This window comes from Terrapene carolina, unplaced genomic scaffold (assembly GCF_002925995.2).
Source record: "Terrapene carolina triunguis isolate 2854851 unplaced genomic scaffold, T_m_triunguis-2.0 Scaffold21, whole genome shotgun sequence".
NCBI classification, from domain to species: domain Eukaryota; kingdom Metazoa; phylum Chordata; order Testudines; family Emydidae; genus Terrapene; species Terrapene triunguis.
The window spans coordinates 2,856,533-2,876,021 of record NW_020664372.1 but is presented as its reverse complement, the minus strand read 5'-3'; the positions used below and the strand labels follow the sequence as shown (position 1 = coordinate 2,876,021).

Sequence of the window (19,489 nt, the reverse complement as noted above, 5' to 3'; positions counted from 1 at the left end):
TTCGAGGGTCCGGGGCGTGGGGCCGAGTGGGATTGACCTTGTGATCTGCGCCTCTGGTCCCTAGGCCTCTTGGGCGGGGGCTCGTATCTGCCCCGTGGAGGGGAAACCAAGGGCTGCGGTCTGGGCTTGTCCTTGGCCGGCGGGACATACAGACCGAGTGTCTGCAGGGTAGTGCGGGAGTCCTTCATCCCGTGCAGACGAGTGTCTGTCTGGTCTGCGAATAACGCCTTGCCGTCAAATGCCAGGTCTTGCATTAAGGACTGGGATTCAACTGACAGCCCCGACAGGGAAATCCATGACGCCCGTCTCATGGAGATAGCCGTGACCTTCGAACAAGCTGCCGTGTCAGCTGCATCCGAGGCGGCCTGGAGAGCTGCTTTCGCTGCCGCCGCACCCTCATCAACTAGAGCCCTGAACTCCTTCCTGTCCTGCTCTTGGAGGGAGGGTTCAAATTTTGGCAAGGATCCCCACAAGTTGAAGTCGTACCTGCTCAGGAGCGCTTGATGGTTTGCCACCCTGAGCTGGAAGTTGGCAGAGGAATAAATTTTTTTCCCAAAAAGTGTCCAGTCTCCTGGCCTCCTTGTCCTTGAGGGTTGGTGCGGGCTTGCCGTGTCGCTCACGGTGGTTGACTGACTCCACCACCGATGAGTTCGGGGTAGGGTGAGTGTAAAGGTATTCATGTCCCTTTGTTGGCACAAAATATTTTCGTTCTGCCTTTTTGAAAATGGGCGGCAGAGAGGACGAGGTTTGCCATTGTCCAATCGAAATGTTTGCTACCCCTTGGTGAAGCAGTAATGCCACACGGCCCGGTGCCGAGGAGGAGAGGACATTAAACAAGTTGTCCGAAGGTTCCTCCATCTCCTCTGCCTGGAGCTGGAGGTTGGTGGCTACCCGCCAGAGGAGCTCCTGGTGCGCCTTGAAGTCCTCCTGAGAAGGAGGGGGCGGTGCCGCTATGGACTCGTCCAGTGCTGACGGGACGACCGGGATGGCCCCTAGGGCATCGGTCGGTGCCGGTATGTCACACTTCATGTCCTGGTCTGGGTGAAGTACCGGTGGCACAGTCCCCGCGGACTGGTCTCGGTGCCGAGGCGGGGACGCCGAGTGGGCTTGGGATGCCCCAGCCACGGAGCGGGGCCCTGGCGGTGCGGGCGCCTGGGGCCACAGTGCCCACTGGCAGCACTGTCCTTGCCATTGCGCCCCTTGCCACTGAGTAGTCTGGGGTCCTACCAGGGTTACACGTTCCTGGGGGACGGTGCGGCCCGGGGAGGGATGGCTGGGCACCGAGGCAGAGGTGGCCGAGGATCGCACGGTGCCGTATGATCAACCAGTCTCATCCACGTCGGGTCCGGCCCTGGGATTTAGACCTCGACGACGATGAAACGTAGACATCTGAGGTGCTATCTCTGGTGCCCGTCGATGGCCGCGGCTACGATGCCTCGGTGCCGGTGACACTCCGAGCATGGCGCGCGCCGTGATATGGTCGGCGGTGCTGATGGCGTCGAGTCCTGCTATCACTTCGGCTGGACGAGGAGCATCGACGCTTCCTGTCTCGGCGTCTGCGGCTCCTGTGGGCTGAGGAGGACTCCGGCGACTCGCTCCCAGGCGACGCCAACAACGGAGTGGAGGTCTGTCGCGGGCTTCGGGAAGGCCCCGCAGATCGAGCAGAGACCTCTACCTCCGACCTGGCCGGTGATGGCTGGTGGGCGCCCAGCGGCGGCTTTCCGCGGGACCGGGGCCCCGACTCGGGCGGCCCGCTCAGTACCGGCAGAACGAGGATGTCATGCGCTGCCTGAGCTGCCTCCGGCGTCGACGGAATCCACATCGTCGGGGAGGCACGCGCTGACAGGCCAGACTACTCCGCTCCACACGAGTCGGAGGTCTGGGTCCTGAGGGGGATCAAGGGCTGCTCAACTCAGGTCCGGCCTCACCCGTCCTTGTCTTGGCGCTGCTGGGTCCTGGCTTGCTTCTTAACAGGGGAGCGGTGCCGACTGGTGGACGGGGCGTCGCTCTGCACCGAAGACGCGGTGCCCGGCGCCGGGTTGGTTCGGCGCGCCGGTGCCAGTGCCAACTCCATAAGTAGGGCCCGGAAACGGATCTCACGTTCGCGCTTAGTCCGGGGCTTGAAGGACTTACAGATTTTGCAGTGCTCACTTATATGAGCCTCGCCCAGACAGCAAAAACACTTGGAGTGTGGATCGCTTCTGGGCATGGAATTGCAACAGGAGTTGGACGACTTGAAGCCTGGAGCTCGGGGCATGCCCCGAGCCAGGCTACCAACTGTAGAAACCAGTAACAGTCGAAGATCGTACTGCTAAGGAAAAGCTACAGCAATGCTGGAGCACAAGTTCCGACTACCTTCACTGGCAGCAAGAAGGAACTGAGGGTGGAGGGAGCGCGCAGCCCCCTTTATGGCGCGATATAGAGGCGCCACTCCAGGGGTCACAGCGGTGCTCCCCACTACGGGTACTGCTAAGGGAAAAACTTCCGGCACCAGTGCACGTGGCGAGCACGCACACCTACTGTGGAATACACTGAGCAATCACTCGAAGAAGAACTGTTAATTTTACTGAATGAAAGAGGCAAGGTGGGTGAGGTAATATCTTTATTGGACCAACTTCTGTAGATGAGAGAGAAAAAAGCTTTTGAGCCTGCACAGAGCTCTTCTTCAGGTCCAAAACAGCAACAAGAACACTGAATACAATTTTACTAAATAGAATGCGTATTTCTAAACCTCCTGCTAATGGTGGCCATCTTTCTGAAGAAAGATACCATATGTAACCCAGCAGAGTAGGAGCCTTCTGTCCTTAAGAAGCTAGCTTCCAGGCTACTTGATAATCAGAGGAGCTTTTTGTGTAGTATTTAAACACAATGTTTTAGCCTTGTACAGGAACTTCAAAAAAAAAAAAAAGTTTAAAACTAGTTGAAGAAGGCTGTGGATCAAGCCCCAAGTACTCATCTGCTTAAGAGCCTATGAAAAGATAGACGGTGGCTTAATATATCAGGTGAACAGTATCACTAAGATTTCCCTATTTGCTTGTGATATAATACTAATTTAACAATAATTTCAAAAGTGCAAATCTCCCATGTTGACAAATCAGATGACTTTAAAAAAAAATTATATGATAGTGCTATTTTAAACCCAAACTTTCAGGCATATTCTTCAGCATGAAATTACAAAAAATCAAAACCAAACCAAACCCAATTTTTCGTTTTTAAGGAATTATTATTGTTTCAGTTTCTGACTCGAAACAATGTTTATTTTCTTCACAGTCTTCACCAGTAACAGAAAATATTTTTTCTTGATTTATGATCACTTACCCTATGTCTCAAAACCATAACATACCCAGAATAAGCCATGAACACCTGCCAGAGCCACAGTCATACTTGTGTGAAAGAAGGATATCACTGAAGCCTAGATAATACAGCACTATCACCATAGTGGTCAATGCTTAAGGGGTCTCTTGGAATTTCACATTCTCTTCATTTGATCTCAAAATAATTTTCTCAATTCACATTTAAGAGAATATCAGCTTCCTCACCTTCCCCCCACCCCCATTTTTAGTGAGGACACAAAAGGAATCTAATTGGATATCAAAAGGTAACGACAACCTTCCAAGCTACAGTGAAAAAATAAGCCTCTCCCAGTCTGAAATACCAACTATATACCTTTCTATAAAGATCATCCCCCTCTCTTTTCCTACAGGCTTTGTACAAAAGTGAAATAGTTAATTTTGACACTTAAATAATTATCAATAGATATCTGAATTAATAACTCACTGAAATAAACAGGATCAGCTCAGACCTCGCAAGAATTATTACTGTTTCAGGCTCTCTACAAACTTGGGTACATTTGTTACATTTTTACACTCCATTCACATTTTGACAGTTTTCTTTGCAATTGCAATTGCAAGGGATTTAATAAAAAGTGATGCCTAGTTTGGGAAGATCAGCAGGAAAAAAAGACATTCTTGGGATCTTGACCAACAAGGCGAAGGAAAAAGTGCTGCTCCTTGAACTCCCCCTTGGCAGCCTCACACGTGGGGAGGTCTTCAGAAGAGCTTGAAGGCCATTATTTCCCACCCCTGAAGCCTGACTGACCCAATAGTGGGCTGCAGGGACATCTGACTGGTCCAAAGGCACAGAGGGGTGGACAATTTATATTGTTCCTCACAGGCATGGACTGCTGAACTCAAACACCCTTCCATTGGGTTTATTTTTTTCCCCTTTCCTGTTATTATAGCTAGATTTCCCACCTCTGGATTTTTGCCAAGGCTCTATTAGGGGGCTAGGATAACTTTTCCTAAATTGCAGAGTGGCAGCTAGTGATATGGGTTCTTCTTTTTCTACACAGGATGTGGCTAGGGATGTAGGGGATGGTACTGTGGTATTGATAGCCATTTGTTGCAACTGTATACAAGTGTCCTGCGCAGGTAGTAGGGGGATTAGAGTTGCTGGTGTAGACATGGCATGGGCTGGTCCCTTGTGCATTGTATGGCAAATGATTGCTTCAGTGTCTGGTGCTGAGGCACTCCTTGTTTAAACCCTAGTTCCATGCACAAAGAGGGTGAGATAATCTGAAAGTGTTTCGTCCTGCTCCTTGGGGAGATTTTGCAGGAAGGGGACTGCTCTGTCTTTACAGCTGTGTATAGGATCTTCTGTTGGCACAATCAGTCCAGTGGTCTTCTTGGAAGTAACTGCCAGATGTCCTTTCCCTACCTCTCTGGTGTAGATATGAAAAGTTGTATCCTTGGCTTTAATCAGAATCTCTGTCTGCTTTCATTCACTAAGGTGTTTGGACCAATAAAAGTTTAGTTTCTGGAGCACATGAAGGAATCCTGAGAGAGGTAGGGGTACGCTGTTCCTCTGCACGCCCTCCCAATTCAAACTGTGGCTGGCAGTGTAAAATTACAAATTTACCTTCAACATAATTAAAACAGCTTTTAAAGTGTTAAAAGTTTCATGATTGACAGGCCTCAAAACTTGTCACCTAGAAATGTCAGAGTTGTTCCAAATTAAAGGGACATTTGTAAGGGTACAGTATAGTTCTGTTATTCAAATTAAGTGGTACAATAATCTTAAAATCAAACTATTAAACCTCACAACTAAAGCACAATCTGCCTGGACTTCAATAAGGTGGTAATGTCACCTCTGATAATTTAAGACTAATGAAGCTCTTTCATTCTTAAAATGAGAGTCTGAAGGAAAAATGTAAAAATTTCTAGGCATTACTGAATTTGAATCCATAGGATTTCACTCTGTTTTCATTATTCACTCTCCAGATCAAGTAATATAACTTTAGCTAGTAAAGCGATTAAAATAATGTACTGTAAAATATATAGGTACTTATCAATCATTAAACATTAAGTTAGAGAACATTTTTTAAAAAACAGAATATAAAACTTTCCTTAAAGTTATTAGAATAATGATATTATCAGATATCACCCAGATATAACCTAGATTTGTATGTTCAAAGACTAAAGGGCCTGAACAAATATAACAAAAGTAGGGAGCTTTTACAGATAAGTAATATCTTAAAAAGTGATTTAAAAAAGCAGACCTGTGTCAGAAGCAATGAGGTACTAGTTGAAAAATTAACCATCATAGAAAATACCAAACTAGTTTTGCTAGTTAGTCATCTGCTCAGAAATTAGAGCCTTGTCTAACCTACATTTTTGTTTAGTCTGTAAAGTAATCTCTCCTTTTGATCTCTGTTTTACAATACACTATAAATTGCTTTGAAAAGGTTTAGCATAAATGTGTTTTTGTTAATTGTAAGGTCATTTTGAGACAGCAAGCAAATACATAATAAACTTTGTTTAGAAAATAACTATTCTGTAAAGGACTGCTCTGCAATATTTATAGTCTCGTTATATATTTTTTTCTTTTGTGGAAGTAATTTACCTCTTGTGAAATCTGTGTGACTTGTTCTTTCTGATGTTCCAGATCTTTTACAAGCAATGAGTTTTGCTTTTCTAGCTGCAGTAACCTTCTTGCCAAGTGAACACTGTGCCAAAAATAAATAAATAAAGTTCAAGTGGAATGTTTTCCAAAACATGCAAAATGCATTCTAGCACTTATACTTGAGAACTTGTTTGCTTTAATTTTTCACTAACGCTAAAATGTAAACAGGTAAAAAATACACAGTAAAATGTTATAAATAATAGTCAAAATTGGAAGAACAAGTCAATAGAGCCCTGCAAATCTGCGGGTATCCGCAGACCATTTTTGCGGATCACAGCTCAGATGTGGATGAGCATGCGGCAGGAGGTCTCTACGGACAAGTGGGGGGCAGTTGGGGGTTTGGCAAAGCCCTGTGTCACTGTTGTGTGGTGACCTGTGAAGCTGTTATGTACAGCCCCACAAATCTGCAGACAATTTATACAGCTTGCGGATCGGATGCAGATACAAAGGTTTGTATCCACACAGGGATCTATAAGTCAATGCTACAATTTTAACTGCACCAAAGTAACATCCCGACAAAAACGTAATTGTGATACCTTGTTCACTAAGGTAATTTACCTCTATCACTTTACAATGTTATGTTAGTTCAGTGTAAGTAATTATATTGGAAGGCTCTTACCTGCTCATAAAACAAAAAATATACTGTACAATATTACACAAAGTAATTTTAAGTGATATTATAATTATGCATAACATTGGGATGGACTTCAGTATGTTAAATAATGGTTACTTATCCTACAGCATATGTGGTTCTTTGAGATGTGATGATGTCACTTATTGCACTTCTGGTGTGTATGCCCCCCTCATGCACATGAGATTGGAATCTTCTGAAAAGCAATGTTCATAGCTCAGGGCATAATGGGCAGGTAGCTGCAACCATTATCAAGTTCCTTCGCTAAAACAGAATCCATACGGCTAAAGTCTCTATAGTAGCAGGGAAGGAGGGCAAGATGTATAATACACATGAACAATATCTCTCAAAGAACTACCGTTACGGTAGACTGTTCTTTCTTCTTCAATGATTGTCCACTGTATTCTACTTCTGGTGACTCACAAGCAGTAACTCATGTTCTAGAGATGGGTGCTCAGTGTCTACTGGAATAATGATTGCAGGACTGTACTGTTAAAGTGGGCATTGGATCTGGAGCATTCCACCAAGGTCTAGTGCTGGGTGAAGAGGTGAACTGAACTCAAGCTAACTGTTTTGTAAATATCTGAAACTGGGACACCTTATAGAAAAGCAGCAGAGGGTAAATGAACTCTAGTGGAAAGGGCCCTAATCTGACAAGGCAGGTCTAAGTGGACCATCACATAACATGTCTCAATACAGTCAGACTCATTTTGACTGTCTGAGTAGAGATAGGCTGACCCTTCATTCTGCTGAAAAATACTAGGAACAATCTAGAAGAGTTCCTAAATGGCTTTATTCTGTCCAGATTGTAAGAAAGAGACCTGACAACATCCAAGGGGTGGAGTTTAGCTTCACCCAGGGTAATGTGAGGCTTGGGGAAGAAGATAGGATGGGTGGATCATCTGGTTAGAATGAGTCAGAAACCACTCTGGGTAAAAACCTGAGCTGTCTTAAAAAGTCACTTTGTCATTGTGGAAGGGAGTTTAAGGTGGTTCCACCATAAGGGCCTGAAATCTCACCTACTCTGCTGGATGATGTAATAGCCCCTAGGAAAGCAGTCTTCATGAATAGATGGTACAAGGCAGGGGTCGGCAACCTCTGGCACACGGCTCGCCAGGGTAAGCACCCTGGCGGGCCGGGCCAGTTTGTTTACCTGCTGCGTCTGCAGGTTTGGCTGATCGCCGCTCCCACTGGCCGCGGTTCGCCACTCCAGGCCAATGGGGGCGGCAGGAAGCCGCAGCCAGCACATCCCTTGGCCCGCGCTGCTTCCCGCAGCCCCCATTGGCCTGGAGCAGCGAACCACGGACAGTGGGAGCCGCGATCGGCCAAATCTGCGGATGCAGCACCTAAACAAACGGGCCCGGCCCGCCAGGGTGCTTACCCTGGCGAGCTGCGTGCCAGAGGTTGCCAACCCCTGGTACAAGGAATATACTGAGGTCTCATTAAGCCTGCTAAAACAATGTTGAGGTTTCAGGAGGCGGAGTCTCCCTGAACGGCCGGAAAACATGAATGAGACCTTTAAGAACACTAGCCATTGTTGGATGAGAGAAAACAGTGTGGTCTTCCACCAGAAGCTGGTGAGCAAAGGTACCAGCAACAATGGTACCAGCTCAGACAGCGCATCAGGACGCTGGCCCCACGTCTGGCCAAAGATGCCCCTCCTATGACTTTTCCTTTTTTTACATTGATACAAACAAGTTATGTATTGCATTCCAGATGTTGCTAATTACCACCCTTCTCTTTGTACCTGCTACTGTGAACAAAACATCATTATCCATTATCCTGTCATCTCATCCTTATCTTACAAGGGGTTGGTGTGTTCCTGTACCATCTCTTAAGAAAGGGTTTATGTAATTAGTTGAGAATTCTGGGTGTTCTTGTACCATCCTCTCTGGTCAGGAATGGGCTTACTTGGTTAGCCAATAACCTAATGCGCTATTTTACCAAGGCCAGGCCTACTCTGGTTCACAGCCTTTGGATCACACTGTTAGTTATGCCTGGGGTTCCAACAAGGCCTACAGTTTGTACTGTCTCCTTCTGGGAGATGGGGTGTGTATGGACAGGGAGGGAAAGGTCACTGTAAGTCCTTCAACATATGAAGAGCCTCATTGAGGGCAAAGCCTTTGAAGGAGAGGTCCTCGATGGTTGTTTGAACCTCATTCAGTATTCCCAAAGACTTCAACCAGGATGCCTTGAGCATCTCCTCTCAATACTCCTATGGGAGTTAATCACTTAATTGGGATACCAGGTCCAATTCAGGTAGTTGTATTTGGCCAGGAGCACTTGTTAGTTCACAATGCACATTTATAGACTGGCTAATGAGTTTCAACCTCCGGCAAACTTTTTAGGGTCTTATCCCTAGGAGTCACTTCAGTGGATCCCTGTTTGCTTGTACCTCTTGTAGACCATGTGTATGACCAGAGAGCCTGGTTTCTGAAGGTTGAAGAAATATTCAAAGCCCTTAGAAGGGACATGTCTGCTTTCTTAGATGTAGTTGCCATAGGGACAGGAATCTTCCAAAAATGCCTGGCTGGTTCCAATAAGCCCTCACTTATTGGTACTGCCAATCTACTAGAGAACAACCACCGCAGGATACCGAGTAGTTTGTCCGACTTTTCATGTGCTCTCTTGACCAGGAATTCCAATGTGTTGTCTACTCTCCTGGGAAGTTCCTAGAAGATCCAGTAGTTATCAGGTGGGGTTGGAATAACTGGCAGGTGAAAAGGATGAGATCAACGTTGGGACACTTTGGGCTTCTATCTGCTGTAAGTTCTCCTGATCACTCTACATACGGTGCAGGAGGTGCCTGCTGAGCGCAGTGACCCTCTTGAAGTCTACAAGGGGAGGGTGACTTTGTTCTAGTCATCTGAGAGGCAGTTGAAACCCTGTGACTAAAGTGCATCCCCTGTGGGCCCTAGAAGGCCATGACTGCATGGGATTCTAGAACGGGGCTGTGGGCCATGACAGGTACCATGCAGTGTACTGCTCACAACTGTCCTGTAGTTTCTCTTTTCAGATGCTGTAGGGACCGGGGACTGAGGCACATAGCTAGGTGATATATTACCCCAGTCCTTCAAGTCCAATGAGGAGAAGGAACATATCTCCTCCATGGATGGACCAATCTCTTGAATATTCAGGAAAGATGGGCAGCTCCTGTGGAGGCAGTACCACAGCAGAGACTTTTTTAGCAGAAGACAGCAAATAGAGACTCAGGCTTGTCCAGTACCGTCAACTGGTACCATGAACGGCATAGGTACCATGAAAAGAGGCTCCACAAGTGAAGACACAGAAGAAAGGATGACTGGTATGGAAGAGGTTGGTGTAAAGGTATTTGGTACAAAGGCAGAGTCTCAGTCAGACAGTGCTCTTTCAATGCTGGGTTTTTCAGCATCAGTGCCAGAAGATTCAACGAGTGTTCTTACTGTTGGCTTCAGTGTTGTGCACTCCAGTGCTGGCTGCCTTGGTGTGTGCTGTTTTGGTGCTGGATGCTTTGATCCACAGCTGCTGGTACCAGGCAGATTGATGGCTGGGGAGTATGTTGAGGCTGGTTAGTGGCCAATCGGTGCCAAGGCCTTAGCAGAATCTGATCTGGGCCTTAAACTGTGTCATAGGCTAGATCTGCTTGGGGCCAGACAAGCTCTACATTTCCGCTTACCGTGAAAATGTTGCTCCTTCTGTCCTCTCTCTTCAGAGGATTGGGCTGAAAAGGTGAAGGAACTTCTGGCTAACTCCATGGTGGAATGGGATTTCATTGGCATCACATGGAATCTGGAGACTGGAGTGAACCGGTGGCTTAACAGGGAGCTCTGAGAGGCGGTCTGACCTGGAGGAAGTCTTCTTGCTTTCATGGGGCTCTGAAGGAGAACGAGCTTAAGTTGAGACTGCCTGGACTGCTGTGTCATTTTTAGAGAAGGAACAAAATATAAAGCATTTTCATAGTATATGCATTTCCCCAGACCAAAGAGGCACTTAGAGGGTCCATAACTGATGGGTATTGCTCCCTCGCAAGAGTAACAGGTCTTGAATCCTAGGGATTTGGACTCTGCTATGTGCAGTGTAGTCCTGGTGTTGGAGATGGCATGGGGGCTCAAAAACCCTAAAATCTTTTTTAAAAATGCTAATGGGCCAATAGGATAAAACGAACTAAAACTATAACTAAGTGAAAAGCTAAATCATGCAGTGTACAGAGACATGGACACTGCAGGTATTCTGTCTTGCAGCCACAGGTGGTAAACTGGAGAGTGGTTGTGGCCATCCCACCCTGGCTACAAGGTGCAAGCATGTACCAATGGACACTGCTGTTCAAAAGATTCTGATCTTGCACGCATGGGGTACATGAGCACCAGAAGTGGGATACATGCGGACAATCACTTAAAGAATATTTACAGTTGGATTTATATTGGGAACCTTTTAACATAAATCCTGATTTAATTATTTACTCTCCTCTTGTTTTCCATGGGTTTGCCTCATTTACTAGTTAACTAAATATGGCTTTGGATCTTTTGCAACTATTTTTCTCTTCCTTCTTGACCTTGCTGTGAAGTCATAATACTGAATTTATGACCAATGAAACAGACTATGTCATCACAAACATAGGCTTAAGAGTTCAGTGCAGGTTCAAGTGGAGAGATTGACTGTGGAAATAAGCTTTTATTCAGTACAAGTAGATGTGAAATACCACATTAAGCAGATAGATCTGAGTGAGTGTTGCATTTTTAAAGTCTGTTCTAATGTGCAAGTCTCTTTTTAAATCAAATAAATCAAATGTCACAAATGTTAAAATACTTATGCCTATTAGAACAGTGTTTTCAAAAAATTGATCATACTGCATATTCAGATTCTACAAAATAGTATGAAAAGCTAATTCCAAAATAAGAGCATCATTTGTTTGTGCTCTAACCATATCTTCAATTGAAAGTTATGTACCACACCAAAAACGTAAAACAAGAAAGTCCTATTTGCTGTTTTCAAAACAAAATTGAAAATATGAAGTAATGTTTTTATTTTAATCAAATTTAAGTCAAGCCTCGCCGAGCTCTTTTTACTTTGTGCTTTAGTTATACAAGTCCTATGCAAGTTCTGCACGACATTGCAGAGCAATAAAAAAGAAATCTATTCTTTTTCTGAAAATTTATACCTATATTCACTGAAAAAATAGTGCCAATGTGAATTACCTGTAGCGAGCGCAGTGTTTTCCAAAGTGTGAGACATGCCTTGAGATAGGAGCAAAAGGACTAGTTAGAGGCATGTGGAAGATGAATTAATTAAAATGGAATAGAATAAAATGGAATGACTTTAAAATTTAACAAAATATTGCAGAGAACAAGAAGTTCAAGTAAGTAATTTTTTTTCTCCAAAGGTACCAAATTATGGGGTTTTGACAGTCTTCTCTCGTGCCACAGAGGTTTAATATGTCCTGCTGTGTCCTACACCAGCAAGAATGAGAGAGGTGCGAATACACCAGAGAAAAATGTCATGGAAGTCAGCTGATCTCATCTTCAAACAGATCTATGCCTACCCATCTATGCTTGTGGGGGAGAAGAGATCCTGCTCTCTAAGTCAACATGGAGCACCACACTGGGATGCTGTACTGATGAACCAATGATAGTGATGACTATTTCAACGTACCAGACAAGCACCTGTGGATTCTTGAAACAACTTCTGGACCTCTCATTAGTCCTGAACCAAACCTGGATGACACTGATAGAGCCTCTTGATGACAACCTGGGATGCTCAACTCTGCCATCTGGACCGAATCCAGGAAATGCCAAAAGACGACCAAAGGGCCTTTATGCACTCACCCTGCACCTGACATCCCAGTGCTATGTGGGCATAGATCTTACAGACCAGCTAGACACAGCTTTCTCCATGACTGATGACGAAACAGTGGCTAAGTTCCATCCATTATGGACAAAATACACCTGCAGTTACAGCACTTTTAAAGTTGCTGAGCTGCTGCAACCCCAATATTCTATGAAAGAAGGGGAAGTGAGCAAAATACTTATTTTGGTGTTTTTGAGAAAGATTTTAGTTAGAACAATTAACCTCTCAAATGTGATTGAAATCAGACATAATGGAAAAATATATTTAAGGCCAGGTCCACACTACAGACTTCTGTTGGCCCAGATGTGTCAATCAGGGGTGTGAAGAGGTGTGATCCCTGAACAGAGCTGCGCTGGCAGAAGTCCCTAGTATAGATGCAGTTATACTGGCAAAAACAGCACTTTTACCAGTATAACTTGTTTATTTGTATAACTTGGCTTTACTATACTGCTGCAAAGCACAGCTTTGCGAGCATAGCTGTGCCCACAGTAGAAGAGTTTTGCTGGCATAGTATACTCACTGGTAAAGCATTCCTACTGTAGACATAGCCTATATCTCACATGACACACAAAAGAATACAGACACACACAATGAGATGCACTAATGGAATCCAAACAGGATATAATTCTGAGGAAAAATAGTTTTCTCCCCCCCTTCCAAGACAAGTAGATGGATGTGATGTAGCAGTAGCAATATAGACCAGACAAGTGGCTCCCTGAAGTTCCTTCATTATCAGTACCAAGAAACTAAGGTTTGCAGACACCACTGGTTGCTGTTGTTTTATAGAAACAGTAGCAAAAGGCTTCCCATATTGGAGCCAACGGATTTAGGAATTTAACGTATGGAGGACTCAAAAGTCTCCTACTATGACCACCAAAATGGGATTTTTTTTACAGCTGATATTTGGGAGATTATTGTAAGCAGTTTTCTAAGAAAAGAAACTAGATGCAAATACCAATATGATATGGCAAAATAAGCATCTATAAATCAAATACTATGCAAATCTTACTACTTGGCATGAGGCCTGAAAGTGTATACATACTAACTTTTTGCACACATATGGAGAAAAATGTGTCCTGGTATGACACATATTGAGATAACCTATTTTAAAAACAAATTCAACGTAAACAGGAAATGGTACATAGGTTCATGCAGAGAGTGAAAATTTAGGGAACTACCTCCTTTTGTCCTTAATATTTTCCAGTAATTACAGTGGTGTACTTCTGTCCAAAATGATATTCAATACGTTACACAATTGTTAGTTTTGGGGGTGGATACATAAAAAGTTGTAGATGCAGTAAAAGCCAGGCATACTTGAGAAAGGTTTCCTTTTTTGGACTGCATATGATTTGAGTAAATGAAAAACAAACAAACAAACGCTTTTATCAAGTTATACTTTTTGTTAAAACTATCTGTAGATAACAGAATGTGATCAAAATGTCTTAAATACAATTCAGCCATGACTAAAGACCTGATCTGCTAAGAAAAGACAGTTACCTTTTCCGTAACTGGTGTTCTTCGAGATGTGTTGCTCATGTCCATTCCACAGTAGGTGTGCGTGCTCGCCACATGCACCAGTGCCGGAAGTTTTTTCCCTTAGCAGTACCCATAGGGGAGCGCCCCTAGTGACCTCTGGAGTGGCGCCACCATGCCGTGGTATAAGGGGCGTTGCGTGCTCCCCCCAACCTCAGTTCCTTCTTGCCGGACAACTCCGACAGTGGGGAAGGAGGGCGGGATGTGGAATGGTCATGAGCAACACATCTCAAAGAACACCAGTTACTGAAAAGGTAACTGTCTTTTCTTCTTTGAGTGTTTGCTCATGTGCATTCCACAGTAGGTGATTCCAAGCTATACCTGTTGGAGGTGGGTAGGAGTTCACAGACACTGCCGAACCTGGCGTCCTCCCTGGTCTGGGAGACAATCCCATAGTGCGAGGTGAACATGTGGACCAATGACCATGTGGCAGCCCTACAAATGTCCTGAATAGGGACCTGAGCCAGAAAGATGGCCGACGAGGCTTGCGCCCTTGTCGAGTTCGCTCTCACAATCGGTGGCAGTGGAACTCCCGCCAGGTCATAACAAGTACGGATACATGAAGTGATCTAGCTGGAGAGCCACTGAGTGGAGATCGGCTGACCCTTCATGCGTTCGGCCATGGCGATGAACAGTTGTGAAGACTTCCTGAATGGTTTTGTTCGTTCCAGGTAAAAAGCCAGGGCTATCTCACATCTAGCATGTGGAGATGGTGCTCCTCACTAGACAAGTGAGGCTTGGGACCCAGCACCAGAAGGAAAATGTCCTGGCTCATATGATAGGCGGAGACCACCTTGGGGAGGAACGAAGGGTGTGGGCGGAGCTGGACCTTATCTTTATGAAATACCATATACGGGGGTTCGGAGGTCAGGGCCCGGAGCTCCGAGACCCTCCTAGCAAACGTGATTGCCACAAGAAAGGCTACTTTCCATGAAAGGTGGGACCAGGAGCATGTGACAAGCGGCTCAAATGGAGGTCCTGTCAGCCTGGCCAGAAGCAAGTTCAGGTCCCACTGTGGAACCAGGGGCCTAACATAAGGAAAGAGGCAATTCAAGCCCTTAAGGAATCTACCAGTCATGTCGGGAGAGAATATTGTGTGGCCCTGGATGGGTGGATGGAAGGCCGATATGGTTGCCAGATGCACTTTGACGGATGAGGGCACTAGGCCTTGGGCTCTAAGATGAAGGAGGTAATCCAGTATAAGCTGGAGTGGGGCAGCCACTGGTGAGACGCCGTGATCGGCGGCCCACCGAAAGAACCTTGACCATTTTGCTAGGTAGGCCTGACACGTGGAGGGCCTCCTGCTTTCCAGGAGGCCTCGCTGGACGCCCTCCAAGCAGGTCCTTTCCTCTTGGCCTAGCCATTGAGCAACCACACCACGAGGTGGAGGGCTGCAAGTTTGGAGTGGAGGAGGCAACCTTGGTCCTGAGAGAGAAGGTCTGGGCAGGTTGGTAGCGGCCATGGGGGGACAATGGACAGGTTTGTAAGAGTCCTGTACCAGTGTTGCCTGGGCCATGTCGGGACAATCATGAGGACGCGAGCCTTGTCTGTCTTGATTTTTTTCAGGACCTTGCAGATGAGCGGAATTGGTGGAAAAGCATATAGAAGCTGACCCGACCAGGACAGAAGGAAGGCGTCGGAAATTGCGCCCTTGCCCAGGCTCCTCCTGGAGCAGAACCAGGGGCACCGGTGGTTCTGTCTGGTCACCAAGAGGTCCACTTGGGGAGTGCCCCACGTTCAGAAGATCATGTAAGCCACCTCCTGGTGCAGTGACCACTCATGCTGGGAGAAGTCCAGGCTCAGGCAATCGGCTCGAGAGTTCAGGATGCCCGGTAAGTGGTGGGCTTCCAAGTTGATATTGTGGGCAATGCAGAAGTCCCACAGCCGGAGGGCTTCCTGGTAGAGGGCTGAAGAGTGGGCCCCACCTTGCCTGTTGATGTAGAACATCGAGGCCGTGTTGTCCATGAGAATTCTGACTACCCTGCCTGTAATGCATGAGTGAAAGGCCACGCAGGCCAGACGGACTGCTCAGAGTTCTTTGACATTTATGTGCAGGCCTAGTTCCTGCGCGGACCATAGACCTTGGGTCTGTAGGTCTCCCACATGGGCTCCCCACCCCAAGTCCGACGCATCGGACACACACACTATACAGTTGGGGAGCAGCTCCTGAATGGGACCTCTCGGAGCATGTTCTCCGGGGTGGACCACCAAAGGAAGGAGGCTAGTATGGACTCCGACATGGTGAGGCCTTTGTCCAACCTGTCTCTGGACTGGGAGAACATCGAGGTCAGCCAGAGCTGAAGGGGCCGCATCCTGAGTCTAGCATGGTGTATCATGTACGTGCATGCTGCCATGTGACCCAGGAGTTGGAGGCACGCTCTTATAGTTGTCATGGGAAACCTTGTGATCACCTTGATGAGATCCCTCAAGATTTCAAACCTTTGACCAGCCAGTCGTCAAGGTAGGGGAAGTTCTGGACCCCCCGACGCCTGAGGTAGGCTGCCACCACAGACATACACTTTGTGAAGACTCTGGGTGCCGTCAAGAGGCCAAACGGGAGGACAGTGAACTGGTAGTGGTCCTGTCCTATCGTGAAGCAGAGGAAACGCCTGTGGCCCTCTAATATGTGAATATGGAAGTACGCGTCTTAGAGATCAAGGGCAGTGTACCAGTGTCCGGGATCCAGGGAGGGAATGATGGAGGCCAAGGAGACCATGCGGAACTTGAGTTTTACCATGTACTGCTTTAGGCCTCGCAGGTCCAGGATGGGCTTGAGGCCCCCTTTGGCCTTCGGGATAAGGAAATAGTGGGAGTAGTACGTTTGTACCTGAACTCCGCAGGCACCACCTCCACTGCTCCCAGGTGAAGGAGCTGCCTCACCTCTTCCTCGAGTAGGCTCTCTTGAGAGGGGTCCCTGAAGAGGAATGGGGAGGGAGGGTGGGTAGGTGGGGCAGAGAGAAATTGGAGGGTATAGCCCTGGGAGATGGTGTTGAGGACCCATCGGTCTGAGGTCAGTAGCGACCACTCCGGGAGTAAAGTGCAGAGATGGTTGGAGAAGAGTAGGTTGGGCGGATCCCTGGTGCAGACTGGTAAGTCGTCCCCGGGCGTCCCATCAAAATTGGCGCTTACCCACCTGCTTGTCCTTAGAGGGGCCAGGCTGGGAGGAAGGCCGAGACTGTTGCTGTGGATGCTTCTTATAGTCTCTGGATTTTTTATGAGAAGGTTCGTATCGGGAGTGAGTGGCTTGGCTGGGGGGCCTGCTGGGGCTTGAACTTGGTCCTGGCCATAGAGACCAAGAGTCTTTAAGGCTGTGCGAGAGTCCTTGAGACTGTGTAATTTCACATCTGTTTGCTCCGCAAACAGGGCCTTGCCATCAAAGGGAGGTCCTGCAGGGAGCTCTGTGCCTCATTGGACAACCCAGACAAGAGGAGCCACGACACCCTCCACATGGACACCGCAGAGGCCATAGTTCTTGCTGCCGTGTCTGCTGCGTCCGAGATTGGCTGAAGGGCTGCTCTGGCAGCAGCAGTGCCCTCCTCCACCAGGACCTTATTCTCCTTCCTATCATCCTCCTGGAGGAAGTCCGTAAACTTTGGCATTAAGCCCCACAAGTTAAAATCGTGTCTGCCCAGCAGGGCTTGGTGGTTTGCCACCCTCAGCTGGAAGCCTGAAGAAGAATAAAGCTTCCTACCAAACAAGTCCAGCCTCCTCGAGTCCTTATTCTCAGGGGTGGGAGTGGGCTGGCCTTGATGTTCCTTGTGGTTGATCGCCGCGACCACCAGGGAGTTGGGGGCGGAGTGGGTATAGAGATATTCGTGCCCCTTGGCAGGCACAAAATACTTCTGCTCTGCCCTATTAGATATGGGGGGCAAGGAAGACGGGGTCTGCCACAGGACAGTGGAGATTTTTGCCACCCCTTCATGGAGAGGGAGGGGCGCTGTGGCTGTGAGGACATCAAAGAGGGAGTCTGAAGGCTCCTCCACCTCTTCAGCCTGTAAATTGAGGCTTGAGGCCACCCTTTTCAGGACCTCTTGGTGGGCTTGTGTGTCCTCCTGGGGAACAGCAGGAGGAGGCGCTGTGATGGCCTCATCAGGGGAGGACGTGGATGGAGGCGTGGTGCTCTGCATTCCCACCGGTGCCATGGTTCCCAGCGCTTGGTCCCCTTCTGAGCGCGGAGCTGGGAAAGAGTGCTCGGCTGACCCCTTCCTGGGAGGTTGAGAGAGGGAGGCCAACGGTCTGTCTGAGGTCCTGGCTACCAAGCGGGCCATCACCAGGGGCTGCATCGGGGCCCATAGGGTCCATTCGTACCAGGGTGCTGGCCAGGGAGCCTGGTGCCACTGCACATGCTGTGGCATCGTTAGAGTGGGCTGCCCTGTTGGACTCGTCTGGTCCGCTGACTGCTGGCTCTGAGGGGAGGCCGGGCTGGTATACGAACGACCGGTATCCCGGGATGGGGACGAGTAGCGTCGTCATGAGTGGTGCCAGGCTCGAGACCTCGAGTACGGTGTAGAGGAGTGGGAGTACCGTCTGTAATGGCTGCTCCGTGATCGGCTCCGGTGGGCGGATCCGCGATGGCCGGATGCCGGCGATCTATGCCTGGGGCTGCGAGAGCGGTGCCATGCCGGGGACCTCGACCTGGGTGAAGAGCGTGAGCGGCATCAACATCAATATCGCAAGAGGCTACGGTGGCTTCTCGGAGTCAGCGACCTCCGGTGCCGTCAGACCCAGTCCCAGCGGGGCATGCTCTGACCTCAAGGCCTGCGCTCCCTCGATGCGGAGTGGTGCCTCGATTCCCTGCTGCTCGGCACTCAGCCAGACAATCGCGTGGGGGTCAATGGGGACCGGTGCAGGCTGCGAGCCAGGTGGTCACTCTGCAGAGAGCAGCGTTGGGAACCTTCCCTCGACCATGAGCAGTACCGCCTGGGTGGCGACTGTGGCAGTCCGAGCGCCGGCTTGCCTCTAGACTGGGGAGCCGCTGAGGTTGGTGCAGCCGGTACCAGGAGAGACATTACATCTCAAGCCGCCTGCAAGGCCTCCGGTCTGGAGGGCACCCATATGTGGCCACTGGCGTCCGGGGAGGTCGGCTCGGAGTAGGCTGGACTACTCCATTCTTCTTGAGTTGGAGGCCATGAGGTCGAGGGGGATCGAGAGCTGCCCAGCGCGGGTCTAGTCTCGCCCTAGCCTTGCCCAGGTGCCTTGATGGAGAAGATCACTTCTTCGTCTTCTTAGAGTGTCCCGTGGATGTGGAGTGGTGCCGGCTGGTGGAAGGCACCGCTGGGTCGCCGTGCACCGAAGCTACGGTGCTTGGTGTCGACTTGGAGTGGCGTAGCAGTGTTGGGGTCACGGCCGACTCCATCAATATGGCTCGGAGACGTATATCGTGCTCCTTCTTAGTCCGGGGCTTAAACGATCTGCAAATTTTGCAGCGGTCGCTGACGTGGGTTTCCCCAAGACAGCGTAAGCAGCTAGTGTGCGGGTCACTTATGGGCATAGGCTTTTTACAAGTGTCATACGACTTAAAGCCCGGGGCGTGGGCCATGC

The 19,489-nt window shown here is 48.2% G+C and overlaps 1 protein-coding gene across 2 annotated transcripts in view; it reads right to left on the bottom strand.

Annotated features, from left to right (window-relative positions):
* The window catches only part of PIBF1 (progesterone immunomodulatory binding factor 1), a 196,872-nt gene that overhangs the window by 59,810 nt on the left and 117,573 nt on the right, over positions 1–19,489 (bottom strand). For both annotated transcript variants that reach the window (XM_024212024.2, XM_024212017.3), the window contains one exon: positions 5,902–6,004. In XM_024212024.2, the coding sequence (XP_024067792.2) occupies positions 5,902–6,004 (103 nt within the window). The remainder of the gene's footprint in view (positions 1–5,901; positions 6,005–19,489) is intronic.